Source organism: Armigeres subalbatus, chromosome 2 (assembly GCF_024139115.2).
Source record: "Armigeres subalbatus isolate Guangzhou_Male chromosome 2, GZ_Asu_2, whole genome shotgun sequence".
Classification (NCBI taxonomy): domain Eukaryota; kingdom Metazoa; phylum Arthropoda; class Insecta; order Diptera; family Culicidae; genus Armigeres; species Armigeres subalbatus.
In genome coordinates this window covers 383,617,073-383,640,395 of record NC_085140.1, presented here as the reverse complement: position 1 = coordinate 383,640,395, position 23,323 = coordinate 383,617,073, and the positions used below count along the sequence as shown (strand labels likewise).

At 36.3% G+C, this 23,323-nt stretch overlaps 1 protein-coding gene and 1 long non-coding RNA gene across 5 annotated transcripts in view; one reads left to right on the top strand and one right to left on the bottom strand.

Moving 5' to 3' along the window:
* LOC134213150 (protein real-time) overlaps positions 1-15,225 on the bottom strand; it is a 61,422-nt gene extending 46,197 nt beyond the window's left edge. Inside the window, exons 1-2 of one of the 4 annotated variants that reach the window (XM_062691800.1) lie at positions 15,126-15,225; positions 13,526-13,645 (exon numbers count right to left, since the gene is read on the bottom strand). In XM_062691800.1, the coding sequence (XP_062547784.1) occupies positions 13,526-13,588 (63 nt within the window). In that variant the 5' untranslated portion in view covers positions 13,589-13,645; positions 15,126-15,225. The other 3 variants (XM_062691801.1, XM_062691799.1, XM_062691802.1) reach the window with 3 other exon arrangements.
* A 4,568-nt stretch (positions 15,226-19,793) lies between these two features.
* LOC134217318 (uncharacterized) lies at positions 19,794-20,389 on the top strand. The gene is made up of 3 exons (XR_009980992.1): positions 19,794-19,953; positions 20,013-20,181; positions 20,306-20,389. It is a non-coding gene; the product is annotated as an uncharacterized LOC134217318 (long non-coding RNA).
* Positions 20,390-23,323: the final 2,934 nt, after the last annotated feature.

The window sequence follows — 23,323 nt, the reverse complement described above, 5'->3', positions numbered from 1 at the left end:
ATCTTCGCAAAGTACTTTGGAGATTTATTCAGGTATTCTTTTGAAATATCTTCTAGAATTTCTTGAGGAATTTCTCGAAAATTTATTTAATAATTCTTTTTCAAAGAAACTTTCCAGAAATTAGATTCGAAATTTCTTCGGGTATTCCTTTACGAGCTCTTTCAGTAATTCTTTTAGCAATTTCGTCGGAAATGTTTAAGTGAAATTAAGTAATAAATTTAAGAAGATCCATCAAAAATGACTTTAGAAACTCGTTCGGAAATACAGTTGATGCAAATGTCGCTCCCGTTCGCGTGACCAACATCTAGTTTGCTTGGACCTAGCAGCCATAGTACCGATGCTATTGTCGGCGTAGCACCAACTTAGAATTCGGAAGTCGGGACTTCCGAACCGAACTTTCTTCTGAAGTTTTATCTGTCAAACTAATTAATGCGTTGTTTAGCATGTATCTGGAGAAAAATCTAACCTCGGTTTAAAAAGCGTTCTAACTTTGTTCCGGATAGACAATATAAATGTCAAACCGTTGTTGGTGATAAAACCAAACTTGCACTAGGGTAACTGTACTAGTTTTGCCATGTTCCTAATTTGGCCAGTTTCTCGCACAACTCCGAAATTAAAGAAATTCTCGAGGGTTTCATTAGCTGTAACAGGAGATATATCCCTTATGTTTCTTTGCTTTGTTTGCTTTCCCTTATGTTTCTTATGTTTCTTTGTGCTATGCTACTTTTTGCAAAATATGCATTTTTCAGGGTTTTCAGGGCAAAATCGGTACACTTACCCTACAACACTATGGACAACAAGCAGCCAAGTTAAGCTAGGCAAAATTATTGTAATGGCTACAGCGCCAATGCCGTTGCAGTACTTATACTTCTATTGAAAAAACCTTCGGAAAATAAAATACTTAAACAATTCCTTGAGATTTTTTTTACAAAATTTCGTAAATTTCTTTACTAAATCTTTGGAAAACACATTAAGGAATGCTTTCGGATATTCCTACGAAAATTTCCGTTTTATTTGTTTATTACCAGACTAAGGCCGGAGTGGCCTGTGCTGCACATAAAAGTCTTCTCCATTCAGCTCGGTCCATGGCTGCACTTCGCCAACCACGCAGTCTGCGGAGGGTCCGCAAATCGTCCTCCACCTGATCGATCCACCTTGCCCGCTGTGCACCTCGCCTTCTTGTTCCCGTTGGATCGTTGTCGAGAACTATTTTCACCGGATTACTGTCCGACATTCTGGATACGTGCCCGGCCCACCGCAGTCTTCCGATTTTCGTGGTGTGAACGATGGATGGTTCTCCCAACAGCTGATGCAACTCGTGGTTTATTCGCCTCCTCCACCGTCCGCCATCTGCACCGCACCATAGATGGTACGCAACACTTTCCTTTCGAAAACTCCCAATGCGCGTTGGTCCGTAGAGAACTACCGGTCTTATAAGCGTTTTGTAGATTGTCAGTTTGGTACGGCGGCGAACTCTATTCGATCGCTCAGCGTCTTGCGGAGTCCAAAGTACGTACGATTTCCAGCCACTATGCGTCTCCGAATTTCTCTGCTGGTATCGTTATCAGCGGTCACCAGTGAGCCCAAGTACACGAATTCTTCAACCACCTCGATTTCGTCACCACCGATAGAAACTCGTGGTGGGTGGCTTGCATTGACTTCTCTTGAGCCTCTTCCTATCATGTACTTCGTCTTCGACGTTTTGATGACTAGTCCAATCCGTTTAGCTTCGCTTTTCAGTCTGATGTAGGCTTCCTCCATCCTCTCAAAGTTACGTGCCATGATATCAATGTCGTCGGCGAAACCAAATAACGGACGGACGGAGGACGGACTTCGTGAAAATCGTGCCACTCGTGTCAATCCCTGCCCTTCGTATTACTCCCTCCAAAGCGATGTTGAATAGCAGACACGAAACACCATCACCTTGCCGTAACCCTCTACGCGTTTCGAAGGGACTCGAGAATGCTCCTGAAACTCGAACTACGCACATCACCCGATCCATCGTCGCCTTGATCAACCGTATCAGTTTATCCGGAAATCCGTTTTCGTGAATTAGCTGCCATAGCTGGTCCCGATCGATTGTATCATATGCGGCTTTGAAGTCGATAAATAGATGATGTGTGGGCACGTTGTATTCGCGGCATTTCTGCAATACCTGACGTATGGCGAACAAAAATTTCAGATTCCTTTGTAAATGCCTTTACGGATTTATTGGGGAATTTTAATAAATTTCTTCAGCAATTTCTTAGGAAACAATTTCTGGAATTCCTTAAGGAAATTGTTCCAGCATTTTTTTTGGAAATTTCCTCGGCCATTTCTAGAGAATTTCTTTTAACAACTCTATTCAAAAATTTATTTGAAAATTCATTTTGGAACCCCTTTGAAAAATCCTTTTTACATTCTTTGTAGAATATCTTCACAAATTCCTTCAAAAAATAATCTTTGAAAATCCATTCGGAATTCCTTCGAAAATCCTTCAGTTGTTTTCGAAAATCTCTTAAGGAATTCCATAAAAAATCCTTCGGAAATTCCTTTCGAAATTCCTCCAGGAGTTCTTTCAGGGACTCACCTTGGATGCCACCAGGAATAATTTAGAAAAGGACTAACCTTGAAAAATCCTCTGGAAATTTTTAATATTTCCCAGATTGTATATGGAATTCTCTGATAATTCCAGGATGTTTCCAGGTGAGAAAAAAATCCTTGATAGTTCCAGGTTTTTCCACCCTGATAGATATGAAATTTTAAATCAGATTTTTTGTACCTATTATTTTTGCCGTTCTCGTAGGTACACTATTATGTTGAAATCAAAATATCTGTCCAAAAATTTAACAAAAGGGAACGTAATGTAATGAAAATGTAATAGATTGAAGTAAGCAAGCAAAAGCGTAGAATTCCCAATCCGGAGATGGTGAGTTCGATTCTCGGTCCGGTCTAGGATGTTTTCGGATTGGATACATTCTCGACTCCTGGGCATAGTGTATCCATTGCCACACAAGATACATACTCATGCAATGACGAGCATAGAAAAGCTTTCAATTAATAACTGAGAAAATGCTAATAGAATACTAAGTTGCAGTTGGAGTCATTTAAGAAGAAGAAGAAGTAGTAGTAGAAGAAGAATATAATCTCGAATCAGGAAGTCGTTCCGAGCCATTTGACTAAGTTCGATGAAATGATCACATGTTTGATTTACATACAGATTGTGATCTTTTCAAAGTAGAATGTTAGTTCAACCTGCTATAATGACTTTCAAATTTATTACGTTGGTGTTATTGCGAACCATTCACATTTAAGCTGGACATTTGATGAAAAAATAGGCAAAATAAGTTCAATTCATTTCATTTTCCCAATTTCCGGGTATAGGGAATCAGCTACTACTGTGTTGGAATCCGGTATGTGCATATGCACAGCATGTGAAAGATTTAATTCGAAACAATCATAGGAGGTAACCACTTTGCCTGTGCCATGTGGAAAAATGATTCCAAAAATAGATTATAGAGCGATATGATGTGTTTGGTTTGGATTTCGGATTCGTCAAGAGCTGCTGCTGGGCTGTGAAGTCCGACGGAGGCCCTTCGTAGCTTAGCCGGAAAAGCGCCTTCCTAGCGTACACGGATCGTGGGTTCGGATCTCACCGAAAGATAATGATTGCTCTGATACGTTTTTGTAAATTAAATTATTTAGGATTACTGCTCCTGGATTTCATCTAATAGCAATCTAATTTGTTCCTTATTTTTGTGATTTTTTTCAGCAGTGAGCACGCATGTTAGCAAAAAGAAGCGACGAAATTGGTGCCGTATTTCTTTGTTTCACGATGGGTTGAATATATGTTCAGTGAGATGGAAAACGGAACAGTTCCCATACATACAGTTAACATCAAGGTAAATGAAAAAAAAAATTAGCTTTCCATTAACTTTTGGTAATATTTCAACAAAAAACATCTTAAAATACATGTTGAATTAAAATGAGTGTATCCAGGGTGTATTGAATTTAGGATGGGAGGGTGTTTAGTTGTGTAGGTAATGTAAGCTTAGGAAATTTAATTTTTTTATATTTTTTTTATGAAAAAGATCACGATTCAGTTTTTTTTATGGAAGCTTTCCAAAACAATTTTTTTTTCGTTGGTATTGAATTGTTCCCCACAGCATAAAGATTTTGTCGATTATATGCTGCTCAAACATCACTACATTATTAATTTTTGATTTGTTGCTCAAAGTCGCCGCATTCAAATTTGTTGTCTTGTGGCAAATTTCCAATGGCAATACACTCACAGGTATTCCCGGCACAATCTCAAAACCCTGCAATATCATCTTTAATACATAATCCTCATGAGTTTAGGAGACTGATTAAAATTTTTGAGCATACCCAGCTTGAAACACTCTAAACATTCACGAAAGTTCAGTATATTTACGTTGTCGAATCGTTTGTCATTTTTATAAAGGTTACGAGCAAGAATACACCAAGGGTTGAAGGATTAGGATCCGAAGAAAATGCTGATCCTTTGAGCACTTGTATGTTTTCTATCTATTTAAGAACCAAGCTCTAGTCAATTTAAAGTTGTGAAAGAGCTGAAAAGCGATGACTGTACTGCCTATGATCGCTCATTAGTCCCAAATGAATTTTAGTCATATTCGGATTAGAATCTGTTACGGTCATATTTATCATAGAATTTTCAAATGCAACCATTAAATACGAATGCTTGTTTGTTCAGGAAAAGTCGAAAAATATCAGGCCAGACTGCCCTGGATGGTAAATGACCGCATATGAGTCCTTTTCTCCTTGATAGTGGGACTAATAACCCGATCAAGAATGCATAACAAAATTATAACAAGGGGAGTTATTTATTTCAGGAAAATAATGTAACAAAATGTGTTTTAAAATTAGCTGGTTAGTTGTTAAAATAACAAAAATTATATCAAAATTCCCTCTAGCCGTAACATAATTATATCAAAGGCTGTTATTTTCATTTCAACATTATAACAACCGTTGATATGATTATGAGGTACAAAAATCTACTTTCATGGTAATTGCCTACATCACGTATAAAAATGTGGTACGCTACAACGCCGGATTTCCATCCATAATGTAGGCAATTAACTTTGCACTAGCTATTAACATCGAACATTGATTCAAGTTATACTGGAAGTGATTACCTCCGCTTTTTTCCAATATCAAAAAATGTAGGCAATTATTTTGTGTAAATATACATAACTAATGTTGTTATAATTTTGATATGAAATAAAACTGGCCGAAGACACATGTTTATCGAATTATCTAATTATAACATACGTTGCTTTAAATAACAACCATTGATAGAATTGAATTATAATTTTGTTATGTATTCCTGATCGGGAAGCGGTCATTTTTTCAAGATGGGCAAGTAGGTTTGATGTTTGTTCCTCATTCTCTCAATTTGATGTTTTTTTCCATATGGGACCAATATGCGATCATAAGCAGTGTACTCATAAATTACCTACCCTGTTTGCTTAAGCATATCTTTATAATTATTTCGATGTAATACTCGTACTCAATCGGGTGGATATTCACGCCAATGGAGGATTTTCTCGAAGAACTCCCCAAACCATCAATACACCATCGCCATCAATTTTGACCGTCATACATTCCTAAATTTGGCAGAGAATGCAACTTTCAGCAAAATCAAAACAAAGCGATTAAGAGCATGCCATTCTGTCAAGATGGACTTGTCGAGTCATTTGTGCCACTTCAATTGTCCGTTGCTTTAGCTGCAAATATCTTGTTGTTGCTGGATGTTGCAGTTCTGCATGGATTTGTGATGCTGCTCTATTTTCGTTCACTGATTACTTAGAATTTCTTCGCTTATATTTCATTGTAAGCTTGTATTTTTCCTACCTCGTTTGTCTGTGCGATTAGAGTATGATGTAATCGGAACTTTTTTACGATCAATTCATTTCGCACAGTGTGTCCTAAGCTGATACAAGTTCGATCGAAATACGAACAGCTAAGACACTACGCATTGGTCTTACCTATTTAACTTTGATGTCACGCTTTTCGCACAGTTGATAGATATTTTCATTTTGCAGCGTTTGGTGGGGCAATGAGAGCGCAAGTCATTCCAAAGCCGATAATAGAGGGGGTAATGACAGAAGAGTCCTTGCAGACCACTTGAACGTCATGGGGTGGGTTAAGGATGGGTTGATGTGAGGTTAGGATTTTGGAATGGCTCGGCATACTGCAAAATTTAAAAAAAAATTAAAGAAAATAAAAAGCTTTAGTTGCAGTAACAATGGAAAGTTTTTTTTTTTATTTAAGCTTTCAAAGATGAAAAGAATTCAACAATTGTAATTAGAGCTAACAATTACTCAACAAATTCCCCATTATTTCGAAAAAATTCCCTATATTTTTCATGCAATGTCTTATATGATAACCATTTTTTTATTTTTATTTTAAATTGTCCAATAATAGGTTTCAGGCGCAATAGGTTTTTTTTTTCATTTAGGTAAATCAGTGTTAATAATGTTTTAGTAATTTGCGATGTGTTAAAAAATAAGTTTTAGTTTGTTACTTACTATTTTTGATGATACTTCTGTCATACGATGCTTCTTGTGAATCTATTTCGAAGTGATTCTATTGTTCCACTGTTCCACCACCCTTCATGTTAATCTGAAATTGTTGAGATATCTGTTCATGCTCATGCTTCAACCATCAGGTTGAGTTAGCATCAGAAGAATGTTAAAAGAGTAGAAAATAGGAAATAGAGAAAAAATTGATTAGCGAATAATTCATCTTGGAGTTAGGTTATTAGTTTTGTATTACTAATTCAAATATATTATTCTACGATACGAAAAATGTAATGAGTCGATAAATATTATGTTTATTATTTTAGTTGATTTGTTTCTCACTTACCTTATTTATCTTAAATTTAATGGGTTAATTGTGATTATTTTATATTGATTTATTTGTAAATAATGCTAGAAACCTTCCAGCACGGAAGAATTATCACTCTCAAATCTTTTAAAGTCTGTTGGTATGATTTCATCATTTGAATTGTCAGTGTTCTCACTGCTACTATCTTCATCGTCCGATTCTTGCAAATTGGCAAAGAGTTTTCTAGTTTCTGAATCCATTTTTCCTTTATCTGTGGCCCATTATTCCATCGAGATTCTACTTCTTTCGATATCTTGGCGAATGGAGGTTCTCCACGTGAATGCTGGCCTTCCTAACTTTTTCTTTTTGTCAATCCTGTACTTCAGTGCTGTCCTCAATATGCCCCTGTTTCCACTTCGTATAACATGCCCATAATACTTTAGCCTTGATATTCGTATTTTGTTATTTCTAGACCAACATTTGAAAAGGGCGGAACAGCCAAAATGTAAACATTGCAGTTTTTCGTTTAAATGCATAGAATATGGTGCAAACTAGCCCATAGTTATGAAAAAAATAATATTTTCTATCAGTAAAAGTTATTTTGAGATACTTGAAAAAATGGCCGATTTCCATCCTGGTTATATTCACCAAACATGGTTCTTACGCTATTCTTTCAAAAGCATAGGTACTTAGCGAAATTTGTGTGAATAAGGTAGGTTTTACTCTATCCTTCATATTAAGTCAATATTTATTGCATTTTCACTTTTATTTGCTGTAATAATGAATGTTTAATGAGAAATACGAAATAAGGATTTCATACCTTTTGCTAGAGCTATTGCTGTTACGGCGCGTACATCAGCCTGTTGAAAGATTTATAGTGGAAATACGCCTTTCGAAAATAATCAGGTGCAGGCTCTCGCGAGAGCTCTGTACCTTTAAATTTTTGTTCAATGTGTACACTGGAATAGCATAGAAGTGATTAGATACCACGTTTGTTTCTATTAAACCTTAATAATGCATAAAAATCATAATTAAATAGAATTTATTGATTTCTTTTTTGGTTCTTTACTGGAAACCTAACAAAAGCGCATTTTCGTTATGAAACCTAAAAAATGTATATTAATAGCTGTTTTGCCCATATGTAACATGAAACTATTTGGAAGCAAATCTACTTCAGTTAGGTCATGTAAAATGAAACATTAGCATCATTACTAATGTCTTTCAGTGAGTGGATCAGTACCTTACCGAGTTGAGGCAAGCTTTAAGACCAATTATTTGAGAGACGTTCTTTAAGAATCAGTCACCCCCAGAAGTGATTCACCATATGCTGTTTATATTAGTTTAATTTGAATTAGTAAAATCGATTGTAAAACGATATAAAAACTCAAAGGTGCAGCCCAGCGTTGTACGCAAAGGTGATGCAGAACCATGTATGTAATGAGTATTATTTGTATTTAAGTTTGTGTGTCTTTAGTACAATGATATTTTACTCTTCTCAAAGTCTCAGCATTAACCCTCGGTACCGTTGCGTTTGAATTTTCTACAGCAACCACTTCCAACAACCGTAATCAATGCTGAAGGTTTACGGTTGCAAACTGAGGATTAGAACTAAACTTATTGTTGCATTAATTTGACTTCAAGGCGATGCACTAATAGGTTTGGTTGATTCACCGAAACCCATTGCGAAACTGTTAGAAAAGTATCAATAGTAAATAGTTATCAATATATTTTATTTAATACATTGGATATGAAGAATTGACTCTTCCTTGATCGAATGGTCCAAGAAAATAGAGAATCCATCGAGAAACGGCTGAGATATTAACGTTCAAGTCTATCATATGTTTTTCAGTTTTTCGCAATCGCTAAATTTACCCCAATATAGAAAATACAGACGTGGCTCCAAATCAAACCTAATTTTCTCCTATCTATGATGAAAAACTTCGAAATTAATGTTTTAATTGGTTTATTTCTTGAGAATAACTTGCTACGCAATTCAAGCTGTACAGAAATAACCTAAAAGTAGGCAATTTATCGGTGAACAGTTGGGCGGAACAACACAGGCAGTTGGTAACAGGACTAATTTCCATGGCGTATTTCCAGTGAGACTTTGATTTTGAGCGTAGTGCATGTAATTTTCATTTCTGAAGCTAATATACACTTAGCTGCATATTTTGGCACAGCACATCGAAGAGAAAGGTAGTTTTCATCTATAATATGCAAAAAAAATCAATTTTTATTGAATATTCACTAAATAGGAATTGATTTACAAGCTCGAAACTTGGAGAGCAATTTTCTCGGTTTCATGTTAATGGAATTCCGCCCTTTTCAAATGTTGGTCTAGATTTATTGTCCGTCCATCGAGTAGTTTTGAAGGTACACATTCTTGTTGTTGCGCTGCTTGGTTGTTCTCGTAGTGTTCATTCTCTGGCACGTCGTCTCCTCTTCCTTCGTCTATGCTCAGTTGTAATAAGGTTTCTAGCATGTTTTTTTTTCATTTTTCTCAAGTCATTTCTATTTCTCTTAAGTAATGCTGATACCTCCATCCCATATGTGACCACAGGTGTTATTAAGGTGTGATACAATTTTTTGATTACCTTCCATTTTAATTTAAATTTCCTTAGAAACGAGCATAACGCATGAAATGCTTTTTTGGCTTTCTTTATTCTTTCAGCAGTTATCTCCTTTCTAGTTAAGCTACTCGTAATGTAAGCTCCCAAGTATCGTAGTTTCGTTACCACTGTTAGTTCAAATTTGGCGAGTTTTACATTTCGATTAGGTTCGATGAATATTGTAAGGATCTCTGTACAGTAACTTAGTTTTATCAGTGTTTATGGGGTTCCAAGACATCTAACAGTTTTTCGATTTCCTCCTCTGTTTCACATATTATCATTATCAATATGTCGTCAGCATATGCTAAGATACATGGCATCTGTAACTGTCCCGTGTGTTCTAAATTGAGTTCTGGTACAAACTCTTTCAGTGTCAGCAGTACGTGATGGAGCATGAGTATGAAGAGACGGGGATTGAGTGGGCAGCCTTGTTTGATACCTCTTTGTTTATTTACGCTTGGGGTTCGTTGTCCATACCATTGAAGAGATGTTTCCTCCACTAAGCATGCTTCTATTATTCTATTGATAAGAGCTGGTGATACTCCTAGTTCTAGTAGAATAGGTGCTAGTTTTGATCGTGCTAGTTTTGCTAGATCGATTGTGTCGAAAGCTTGTTTCAAATCCACTGACAGCAGAATTGACTGTCTCCCTTTCCTCCATCTTTCATCTATTATCCTTCTGAGAACAAATAGTTGATCTGCTGCGCTTCGTGCTTCTTGGAATGCCATTTGATATGATAGCATCGGTGGTAGTTGATTTCGGAGCCGTTCTAGTAAGATTGTTGCATATATTTTATAGGCAACATTGCATAGCGTAATGCATCTATAATCTTCTATTTTTTGTGGGTCATTCATTTTGGGGATAGGAACTTGTAATGGGTTGGTCTAGGATTACGGTATAGAGTTCTCCATGAAAGCTTTCTTTATCACTAGCAGACCCGACGAACTTTGTTTCGCCTACAATTGATTTATTCTCTGATTAGTTCTCGAGTTAAGCAGAAATGTGTGTTCCATTTGTATGGGAGCCCCCCTTTCCAAAAGGGGGAGGGGTCTCAAACCATCTTAAGAACCTTCCCCGACCCCGAAAACCTCTGCATGTAAATTTTCACGCCGATCGGCTCAGTAGTTTCCGAGTATATAAGGGTCAGACAGACAGAAATTCATTTTTATGTATATAGATTTCATACAACATGTCTATTAGGTTTTCAGTACCGAATTTAAACAGTTCTGCTGGCAGACCATCTGTTCCAGGGGCTGCGTTATTTTTCATTCGTGTGATGATTTCTTCAATTTCTCTTCTTGTTGGCTCTGCACCTGGGCTGCTTCCTTCTTCATTCAATTTAATAAATTCTTCATTGCCTTCTGCGTTTTTGAGTTTGCTTTCCCATTTTTGTTTATTTATGTATTTCTTTGTACATGTTTTTGACGTTCTATTGTACTGTTTCATGAATCTGAAGGTTCTAGTCATTTGTTCCAATGGATTCTCTTTACTTATTTCATCCAGAAATGTTTGGACCTTTTCTTCAAAATGTTGCCTTCCCCTGGAGATTTGTAAGGAGCAAAACTATTGAGAGCCCATTGAATCGATTCAGTAGTTATGATTCTACGAGCCTGAGCCCAAGACCCATAACTACATGAAAAGACATCAGGAACATCCGAAGATGCAATATCTACACATCCAGGGAAGTGTGTATCAAATAAGTGCTCTAACGCTTCTTCGTCAGAAGAAGTGTAGTCGCCATTTGGCTTGCGAATTTCGCCAACTTGGAAATCCTTGGATCTCGCAAGAATTTCGTTCAATCGAGTGGCTTCACTCAAATTGGAAACATTTGCACAAAGTTTTTTCCAGCCGAATCGTTCAGCAGATCGTAGAGCCTTCTTGTAAGCTTTGCGAGCCAACTTGAAAGAATCCGTCCCTGCTGAATGGCGTCTGTTCCAACTCCTTCTACACTGCTTCCTGAGCTTAGCCAAATCGGAATTCCACCACGGGGTTCCTCTTGAGGTTTTCACAGAACGCAAGGGGCAAGCTTCTTCAAAAGCTTCCACGATATGCAACGTTGTAGTATCAACGGCATCATCCAAGTCGGTAGGAGTTTCAATGGATGGTAGATATCCATGAAATTTTGTCGAGAGCAACTCTGTATAGAGATCCCAGTTGGTTGAACGAGGATTTCTAAAACGCAAGGTCTACGAAGAAACATTCAACTGATCAAAATAGATGTAGCGATAGTCAGATATGGATTCCTCATCTGACACATTCCAATTCGTCAACTCGTGACTGATTCTATTGGAGCAGAGAGTTATGGCTAATACTTCTGCTCTATTAGATACCATAAAGGTTGGGCGATTGCCTATGTTAAGTAAACCAAGTTCGGTACTACCTAAGTATTCCATCAAGCTGGAGCCTCTTAGATTGATATCCGAGCTACCCCAGATGATGTGATGAGCATTAGCATCACTGCCGACAATTAGCGGAAGGCCTTTTGAAGTGCAATATATGACAACTCGTTTGAAAGCATCCGTAGGGGATAGTTCATCATGTGGTAAATAAACCGAACAATAGACGGGGGTTCCGCCAGTTGCATCAATTGTGACAGCACATACATCTCTGGTTGTTAGTTCAGAGATAAGTGTAGCAAAGATAGCGTTGTTAACAAGTACACATGCACGCGGCATTGATCGGGAGTTTGCCATTTCTTTGAAATAAAAATATCAAAAAATGGATTAACTTGTACCAAACGGCCAGTTGCCATGTATTTGGATGGATAGAATGTTTTTCTAATTGGAATATTTCGGCCACAAACTTATTTTTTCTCGTCATAAAAAAGGTTTTGATTACACTAAACACTAGGTACTTGTTAAAGATGTATTTTTTAAAACTTGAATAATCCACCTAGCGGTGTTGGTGCCTACCTCATGGACTGCCTTAGATCGCATATTTGTAACAATCGACAAGAGTAGGCATGCTAGAAATGGAAGGTTTGTATGGAAATCCAAATGATTTTCTAAAAAAAATGAAGTGCATTGCATTAGATTTTCAAAAATAAACAATGGGATCTGATACGCCAATAATCTAATAATCTTGTTGATAATAATAATCTAATAATCTTGTTGATTGAAGCGGTTGTCAAAAAGGCTTAGTGATGATTTTTACCTTGGTTTAGGATTATTAAGCACCTGACAGTTAATTCGTGAGGAATAATCCATACGTCGGGGCCCTCCTTAGCCGTGCGGTAAGACGCGCGGCTACAAAGCAAGACCATGCTGAGGGTGGCTGGGTTCGATTCCCGGTGCCGGTCTAGGCAATTTACGGATTGGAAATTGTCTCGACATCCCTGGGCATAAAAGTATCATCGCGCTAGCCTCATGATATACGAATGCAAAAATGGTAACCTGGCTTAGAAACCTCGCAGTTATTAACTGTGGAAGTGCTTAATGAACACTAAGCTGCGAGGCGGCTCTGTCCCAGTGTGGGGATGTAATGCCAATAAAAAGAAGAAGAAGATCCATACGTATTTCAACAAATTTTGAATCAAACTGATTTAGGTTTTGGATAATATACCAGCAGATATGGAGCTGCGTGCGATTTTCAAAATTGAATCACATCACAAACACGAATACCGACTATACAAACTAAACTGGCTACAATAAAACTTCATGAATTTTTCTTGTACGTATCAAATTTAAGAGGAAGGTGTACTAATTCATTTTATATTAAATATTTTAAGCGTTGCTACCCTGCAAATGACGAAATCAAGGTACACTTTATCAAGAAATGAAGTTCGTCTGAATAGACTATTACTCGAGCCTCTTATAATGAAAGAATTCGGAATAAACTCTAGCCCGTATAGCGTACACCCTTAAGTGCAGTGTGAATGGCTTTTCTTCGAATGCAAGCTGAAAAACCTTTGCGTGTTTGAGTGTTGGTGACACATACTCTGGATGTTTGGCAAACGCAGAGAAGGGTGTTGAAACAAAATTCATATTGTAGATCCAAGGTCGATTAAGTAATTTATATGTACCTACTTTGCCATATACTAAGAATTTAAAGTTCAAAATAAAATCACTTACCGCCATAACTAGCTCGAAGGGATATTTATATATCCTCACGGGAGACTCGTACTTCTGCACCATTTTCCTACTGTTATAATCCTTTTTCTGTATCTATGTGCTGGAACGGTGCTTCTGCTACTGTGAAAAAGGGTGGTGGATTTCCACTTGGATTTAATTTTCGGGACACTTCTCTGACGGTACAAACACGATTCACTGGTGGAATCTTATTATTACACTGTTGTGCTTTTCGATTTGATTTTCTTATAATGCTCTTTCGTGCCACCTTTCCACTATTTCAAGCATAATTTTTCATAACGACGTATGTAACAATTATGAGGATTCGAGAAATCCTTTGCAGAAAGTTGGCAAAACTTTTTCTAAAACTGTTTTAAAATTAAATCTTTTTTCAATACTTTTTTCCGCTGGCATGCATCATTACATGACACGTAATAAGCGTGCTTCACAGCAAAGCTCAGTTCATTCAAATTCACTGTGAAAAACGATAAAATTAAACATACACCGGTATGCTACATGTACGTCGGTGTACATTGGTCGGTTTTCCATAGTGCACGATTGACGCAACTGCAGTTTTGTTTTGTTTTGCTTCTTTTGTTACATAGGTCGCTCTTAGTTCCCATATGTTAAAGCGACGTATGTAACAGTGAGACTTCAAAAATAAAAATTTTTACATACGTCGATTCGCAAAAAGATCGAATTAAAGAATTTTAAGATCTGAAATCAGTAAAATCGATGCGTATTATATAAAGCCGCGTGTGATTGTCACGTTGTATTAAAAACCCCGTTTTGTTTACTTTTGTTACATACGTCGTTATGAAAAATTATGCTTGATTTCACCTTTACACCACCTATTTGCTCAAAACATTTTACAGTAAACACAACATTATGAACCGAAAGCATCATCAGGAATAGGGTGCGACTTATGGTACGAATTTTTCAGAAATGTCCAACATTATGATACCGCATTGATAATTTTACCCGCGCAAAAATATACTTCTAGTTTCACACATGGATATGTATCAATTTTAATTGAATTTGATTAGCCTTTTCTTTCCTATTCGTAACTTGCGTTTGTCTATTATGTTGCCATCAATGATTTTTAATCTTAAAGGAATCCAAGAATATTAAAAATGATATAATCAATGCATTTTGCAACTTCTACCTATCCATCTTTTTGCTTACTGCCGGCACTTAGCTATGTTCTAAAGCCACTTTCAGAGTTTAAATGGAAAGTATAATATAATTCCAACATTATTGAATGGATTTGTTTGATGGCAACATGATAGTCAAACCCAAGTCCTTATAAAAATTATATTTAAAAAAAATATTCGCAAATTGGACAGATCAATATCATTCGAAAAATATGTTACACTCTAATAAATCGTTTCGTGGGGGTGTAAAACACTACATAGAAAAATGCACCCAATATAATCTTCCAGCCGATGTTAATCCCACTAGGCAGGTTTTCTTCCTTTCGTGTGATGCAATTTAGTTACACATTGTAGCACAAACGTCGGATGTAGACAATTCCCTTTACTTTCAAACTAGTAGCGAGTAGATAGAACTAAATCAATAGTTACAGGAAATTGTTTAAGTTTACCACAGGCACAAGGCGAAGAAAATGTTGAACTCACGGAACGCGACGCAACCGAAAGGAAATCCAAATTCGCTCTGAGCCGAAGATGGATGTTTGTGTGTTGTTTTATGAATGAAAACGAGCTTTTCTTTTCTTCGGCATCCTGAACGATTCGTGAGAAAGCTTGACCCATGTGGCCAAATTGACATAAACTGTCAATTCACACTGTGCCACCAAAGTACTCTTTAATGGGTAAAATAGTACCCATTATGAAGTTAAATACTAGGAACTTTTTTCAAATAGGCGTAACTGTATTTGACCTTAAAATTTGAAATGGCTAATACTCTCTCAATTCTGCATATTTGATACAACTGTCAAACAACATATTTGATACAATTAACAGATAGATTGGAATCTATTTTTCCTGTGGGCACATAAGTTCACCGAAATAGTTTGAATGAAGAGCACAATCGCCATTACAAAACTTAAGGTCAGAATCAGCGTGGGGCGTACTCGAGGATGGAGAGATGCGGCCTCGAACCATGTATTGTGGCGTCAAATTGTTGATTCAGTGTTATCTGTTTAGATGTAGACTAAATAAATTAAATGAATGAAGGTCAGAATCAATTAGGACCATTTGAAAAAAGTTCCTAGAATAGTTCAACTCGACACAGTTGTTTCATAAGGGCCAATGTCGCAATGTGCTCGAATGGAGAAAAATGGGTTCCAATGTTCCATGACATGTTTTCAATTGTAGTTAAAAAATTAGATGTTATTTTAAATGTTAATAGTTTGCATGAAATACATCCACATCTAATCTTTGAAGCCCCATATAAATGAAATTTACTTTGGATTGATTTCGATTTGAAAATATGATTAAAGAACTAGTCGTCCTTTTTTTCTAACAGTGTACATTTGCGCCCTTCAGAAATGCGCCATAATGTTTTTGACAACATCCTTTTCGCGAAAATTCCATTCCCGGCTGTCAACCTATTTGTCAATATCGCCTGTTTGCACCTAATAGAATCCCATATTGCTTGCGACCCACCAGGTACCAAATTCATTGATTTTGTGAAATTAGATAAAAATGAGTTCTCTAACGCGAACGCGAACAAATCATTATAAATTGCTTTCTATTCCATCACTAGCAGACCCGACGAACTTCGTTTTGCCTAAAATTAATTTATTCTCTGCCTAGTTCTCGAGTTATGTAGAAATTTCTGTTTCATTTGTATAGGAGTCCCCATTTCCAAAGAAGGGAGGGGTCTCGAACCATCTTAAGAACCTTCCCCGGCCCCTGAAACCTTTGCATACACATTTTCACGCCAATAGGTTCAGTAGTTTCGGAGTCTATCCAGCTTTCCACGCTCACCATAATGGCGGATGCTATAATAAGTTTGACAAGAACTGCTTCCCGACACTGAACTGAAATTTTCGTCTCAGGAAACCCTGATTTTGCCGATTTTTCCTGTTACCAACGATACACAATTATTTGTTTATTTTTCCATCAACAAAAGCATTTGTGCAAGGCTCCAAATCTTATATTTTTTTATTTACTATGCTTCCTAACTCTCCTTATTTTGCAGGTATTATTGGATAATGAAAAATGCAAGGAAATATACATACAATTCCAGATTCTATTGGTTTTAATTTAGCTTCAATTCTAACATGGCCTTGAAGTTTGAGAAGCATGTGACCAACAGCAGTATACATATTTTGTTCAGTAACTGTGTCCGTTATGTCACACAAAATTAGTTGGGCATATAATACGTATAAAGCAGAGCTTCATGAAGTCTGGTAAAAGCGATTTAGGGTTTTTGAAACCAGCATTTTTAAACAATCGATAATCTAGCTGTGCCGTTGCATGCACTTGCAAAGTAGAAGTTATTTGGGGTAAAGAAACGAATATAGTATTGTGATACTATTCGAATGAGGAGTAAAACATTGAATGTTTCAGTTTAAATTGTCGGTATCAAGAATTTAAGTCAGAGTTGTCCTGAATTGATGACTTTCATGTTACTTTACTTGTGCTGTATGACAAAAAAATGCAAAAGAAAAAAGTATTGAATTGAAAAGTTTTTTTTTACATTTGAATAGAACTTCTGACAATTTAGTAAGGTGATACGATCCTACGCAGCTCAACTCCCCGGGATCATACTATTGCGGATGCGTGGCGGATGATGCGATGCGTGTTGTGCTAGCACTATAAGTTCTTAGCAATTAATATACCATTCCTTTTTTAAATGAGAATAATAGATATTAGCGTTTTACAAATGTCTTACATCATATCTTGATACATATATTTCAAACACGAGTTCTACGGTCCTAGGCTATGGGAGGTAACATCCAGATCCACACGGTTTTACGTGAAACCGGCGTCTACGCTTTTTTTAAACATAGGATTATATTCCAACAATTGTAAATCTCTGGCAAAATGTTCGTGAATACGAAAATTTAAAACAAATGCTATTCCAAATTGATATTGGTGGAAAGCTTCAGTATTCCATTGGTTTCGGGAAGACCGATAAGACTTCTTCACGAACCTTCTAGCGAGGGATTCCGCTACCCTTAGTCATGTTTTATGGAAATTAGTGGAACCGTTAAATTACAAAACTCTTCATTCATGACTGTTTACTCCGGGATCATTTTATCATATCTGAAATAAGAAAAACATTAGAAAATGTTCGCACGATTATTAATAAGAAATTTAGAAGTCTTGCGTAAATTTGGTTGTTGATAAAATAATAAACAATGCTATAGGTGTCATTGGTAACGAGAACAATCAGCGTTTGCTTAGATTGGAATTTCAGTTCAGTGTCGGGAAACAGTTCTTGTCAAAACTTTTATAGCATCCGCCATTATGGTGAGCGTGGAAAGCTGGATAAGGTTCAGACAGACAGAAATTCATTTTTATGTATATAGATTGTATTTGCCACAAATTTCGTCAATTTTTTTAATTGAATGTGGATTGGATTTGGATGGGATTTGAATTGAATTTGGATTTGGATTGGATTTGAAATTAATTCAGTTTGGATTTGAATAAGGTACCAGTCAAAACGATTAATGCAAATCGAAATTGCATCACTATTAAACCACAGAGAACAGACGTTCATCTTCATTCGCGTGCTTGTGTAAAGTTTTTACTGGTCATTTTGAAGTATGTCGTTATGCCCCCGTTGCGCGGTGCTAGTGTGCTGATAAAAATGGTGAAAATTTGCCGTGTTTTACTTTTTAGCGCTAGTGTTCATTCCGAATTGTTCTAGGTGGCAGCACTACATTGTTTATGTAGTGTATTCCAACGCCATCACTTAGTGAAATTGAGTTTATATGTCGGGCAGCCTGTGTTGGCGGCGCTGAGGTGCGATTTAAATCTTTACACACGTTTTACCGAAATTTTGTTCGAGCATCCATGTCTGTTCTCTGTGATTAGACTACTAATCAGTGCAAACTAAGTGCAGGAGATAATCTTTTCACCTCATACTTCATTCCTTATCACTACTTTCTTCTAAAACACCATCATTTTCCATAAATTTCCAAAATACTTAATTTTCCCATACATTTTATCGATTTCCAACTACCATTCTTCCATGAGCTCATGGTGAAAATTTTGAAAATCTCAGAACATAGAGTAGCAGGCTTAACAACACAGATAGAAACGCCGGTATCGCCACTCAGTGACGAGTACCGTAAACCTGGTGCACGGAAGGTTGTTGTCTACACTTTTTACGGCTGCTGCACCCTGGAAGTAAATGTCATCGAAGTAAACAGTCGGTCCCTTATTGGATTTCGATTTGATTAGGGTTGGATTTGGATTGATTTGAATTGGATTTGGATTGGATTTTAAAAAGATTTGGATTTGATTTAGATTGGATTCGAATTGGATTAGGATTGGTTTTGGATTGAGATTTTTTCAAAATATTCAAAATATGGAATAGATTTGTGGGACAAAATAGTAACAAAATTATGAATTAAGATTTGTCTTTCGCGACCCACAGTTTGGGAACCTCTGCATTAAGCTATTTATTGCCATTTTCCTGCGCATTAAATTTTTTATACATTTTTCAATGCCTTAGATTTATAGGCAGCCGTGAAGGTAAGACGCGCACCCCAATAAGCCACCGCATAGGCTGCGCATCCGGCGACTGACGAGGGTTTTTGTGGAGGGGCTGGCGAACCAGGCGAACGTGTAGCCAACTACGCTACACTACTAAAAATCCACACATATTTATTGGCAAAAATCCATAAATTTAACTTATGACGTATATCAGTGCACACATAACCATTCTCCACGCGAACTACTAATAAAATATATATCCAAATAAACATTATATGTGGGCTCAAATGGATACTTTTTGACAGTTTACCTTGGAGATTTTTTGGCACTCGTTTTGACTCTATCCGCAGCTCCCAGCTGCAAACATCAAACATGACTCTAACGTTTTTCTCTTTATTAATATAAGTTTTGATTTTGATGGTCAATCCTTCACTTGACCCTAATTTTAATAAAATCTTTTTTTAATGAAGTAGTTACAGTCGGGATTCGCTGGTTGGGATTTTGATACACGTAAAAAAATGTAATTATTTTATTTACTAAATATGATTTAATTATTTCAGTGGGTATAAACATATATATTTCATTATTCCAGACAATAATCATTATTTTGTGTTTGCATATCATGTATTTAGCGTGTACATGTCTTCTATTTTATGGCGGAATGAAAAGTATAAGGTTTTCCTAATGGCAAAAATGTATTAGGCTAAACTTATACTTTTTCATTTGAAGCCTGGAGTGAAAAAAAAACATGGCGATCGGGACTTGTGGAGATAATCATCTCACGCGATGGTTCATAAGGTAGGTTCATTTTCATTATCTAGTGAAACTTTCTACATAATAAAAAAATGATTTTCCAGATTATGTTAAACAGTATCCGTTGAAGAGATTGCAAGTTAAGTCAGGCTTTCATACAAGAGGACTCGGCTAAAAAAGACCCCTGAGGAACTCGCACGGAACAGGCACGACATGAGGACAGGCACAATGGGGAATCGAAACAGAAAAAGCAACGGCCAAGAATCTATATAGGTATGTACGATATGAATGTACATATGCTATCGATATCCGTACTAGCATATATTAATAAATAATAAATATATTAACATAGATTAACAAATTATAACTTGATTCCTCTTATCTTTTATTTCAGCAGCGCAGCATACCTATTCCGTCGAGACAAGATGTTATGCCAAAATATTTCATGAGCTGCCAATAAAAATGCTAGTAATGACAAAATGAAAACCTTGTGCTGTTTAATTCTAATTATTCTTCGAAATTGAATTTGATTTAAAATTATGGGAAAACCAACCAAAATACATACCTATTTCATTAATTAGAATAAGCTTATACATGCCATGCATAATCTTAATACTCATCATTATTCAATATGAATGATGCTCATAAAGCTAGACTTATACTTTTTATGGTTTGTTCTTTATAGCTGACATATGATGTTGCATACGTATCATTAGAAATGCTGAATGGCAAAAATATATAAGATTTTCTTATACATTCGTTATGAAATTTTTTTTTCGTGTACTTGGGTCACTTTTTAGTTGGGCCTCCGCTAATTGGGCCATTGCCTAACTAAAAAGCAACCGTATGTCAAAATTCAATGTAAACACGGAAAATGGGATCGGAAAATGAGATCATTTGTGATGTTCAAGTCGAAATACACGTGTTCAAAAACCGGTCGTGGCCCAACAAGCGAATCACGACTGTATTAAATAATTTACTCAATTCCTGGATTGTTCCAGTTTTAACAAAAAAGAGACAGAATTGACACAATTTTGTGTAGGCTATGCTTAGCGTGTATGCCGTGCCAGTTTGTGGAACATGTTTTAGTGTTGTGTATTGAGATGTAGATGTCACTTTCACGAAAAGCCTTGTTCTGATAGTGAGCTTTAAAAGCTGTTGAAAGTTTCCTAGTTTGTTGAAACCACCGCTGCGCAAAGTTGGCGCCGACAAAAGATGGGAACACGGAGAAAAATATATGGTAAATGACAAACAAGTTTCAAACCAAAAATTCAGGTTGAAATGGCACAACCCAAAATTAGCTTGTGTCTATCAAGTACTTTGGTTGAATCATACAATCAAAGTTTATTGCCTAATTTCCGGGTAGACCACCTAGAGTGAAAATTTATTACTAGAGGTTGTCCATATATGGGATCACGCATAGAATTTGTGATTGGTTGTTTTAATAAAAAAGTTTGTCATATGCAACTAACTATTTTTGTCAAACCAACAAACAATTTTTGTCATATCAATAAGTACGTATTGTTTGATCCACTATATTTAAGGTCGAGTCAACAATCTAGTTTGTTGAAAATGAAGAAGTTTTTTGAAACTTGTAAAAAAAAATCACAGTGTAGTGTTAGAGAAATTAGTTTCATTTGAATGTTTCATCAAACTAAAAGAAGAATCCTGTGGTATCATTGTGCTTAATAGTAAGTTTTATCTCGAGTTTTATTCATGCTCATTATTCTAGGTTGTTCGTAAACTACAACAAAAAAGCAGTAAGTACTTCAAATAATTATTTAAGAGTGACAATAACTATAAAAAAACATTTGTATTCTAGTGGAGAACAAGCCACGGATTACGCATCGCTGCAGGCGTTATTCGTGGAACAAAAAAAAATGGAGAAAAGGATCATTTTATGTATACATAAATTAGTGACCGATTTGTACAAAAATGTTAATAAAAAATATATTGATTAAAAATAGGTATGAAAACTGCATTTTTTATTCACAAGAAATGAAAACAAAACATCTGGAGGTTAAATATCAAAATAAATAAACATATTGTTGAATCAACAAACCGAATTGTTGATGTAACAAAATTGATTGTTGAATGGGCTGTCATTTCGATTTCTGGCGATAACTATCAAGATTGTTGAGTTAATAATAAATTGGTTGAATTCAACAAAATGTTTGTAAGCCTCAGATAACAAAACATGTTTGCCGAGTTTGACCCAAATTTTTGTTAAGAGAACAAACTATTTTTCTGCGTGATATTGCAGTTCTGTTTTCTCATTGCGTCCGAGGCAGCTAAGTTGGTTGCGACGAGACGGACGCAATGAGAAAACAGAACTGTGCAATAAAAATCCTATTCGACTAAATGCTGATGTCATATTAGAAATTTAGAGACAGTACTCGTCGATAGAAAAATCCTTCCACACCCGATGGCATATGAACAAGTCAAACCACCTTCCTTTTGTCAGTGCAGATATATCAGCTTCCACACTGATATTCTTCCCTCCCCCTTCATACGGGAGCTTGGCAGAAGGAAGGTCGTGTAATACGTGCCATCACAAATATTGCCCTCCGCTCGCTTTCAAATCGACTTCTATAAAAACATTCTTCACGCCTGCCGTATCCTAACGGAACTATCATTCTATACTTTCGCCTCTAATTCTATCATGAACATGTACGTCTAAGTTTGGAAGATGATATTAGCATTTCCATTGTTATATCGGCGGAAAATAGTTCGGACGCGAAATCAAAGACGACCGGTTCTTACTTGTCACGTTTCTTTACTCACTCATTATTTTTTCGGTTGGTAATACATATGGTATGATTCAAAGTATGTTATAGTTCAACAGGTTATACAATACACTGAATGAAATCATATCAACTCACCCCCTCGTAAAAAAAGTAATACAATACTAGGAATAAGGTACCAGTCAAAACGATTAATGCAAGAGATGGCGTTTTTTCAATGGTAGTAAAATCGAAATTTCATCACTATTAGACTACTAATCAGTGCAAACTAAGGGCAGAAGATAATGTTTTCACCTCATACTTCATTCCTTTTCACTACTTTCTTCTAAAACTCCACCATTTTCCATAAATTTACAAAATACTTGATTTTCCCATACATTTTATCGATTTCCAACTACCATTCTTCCATGAGCTCATGGTGAAAATTGTGAAAATCTCAGAACATAGAGTAGCAGGCTCAGGCATTGAAAAAAATCAGATCATGAGTAAAAATCGGCTAAATTCATGCCAACTTGATGCTCTGCTGCGGCCTAATCGTTGATGCTTTCTAGATCGTTGAAATTTGGCGTTCGTTGATTCAATGTTTAAAGATCTTCATCGCTCACCAATGGAAAACAACTGAGTGAGGCAAATCACTTGGTAACCTAACAATGAGTGTTGTTACCACACGC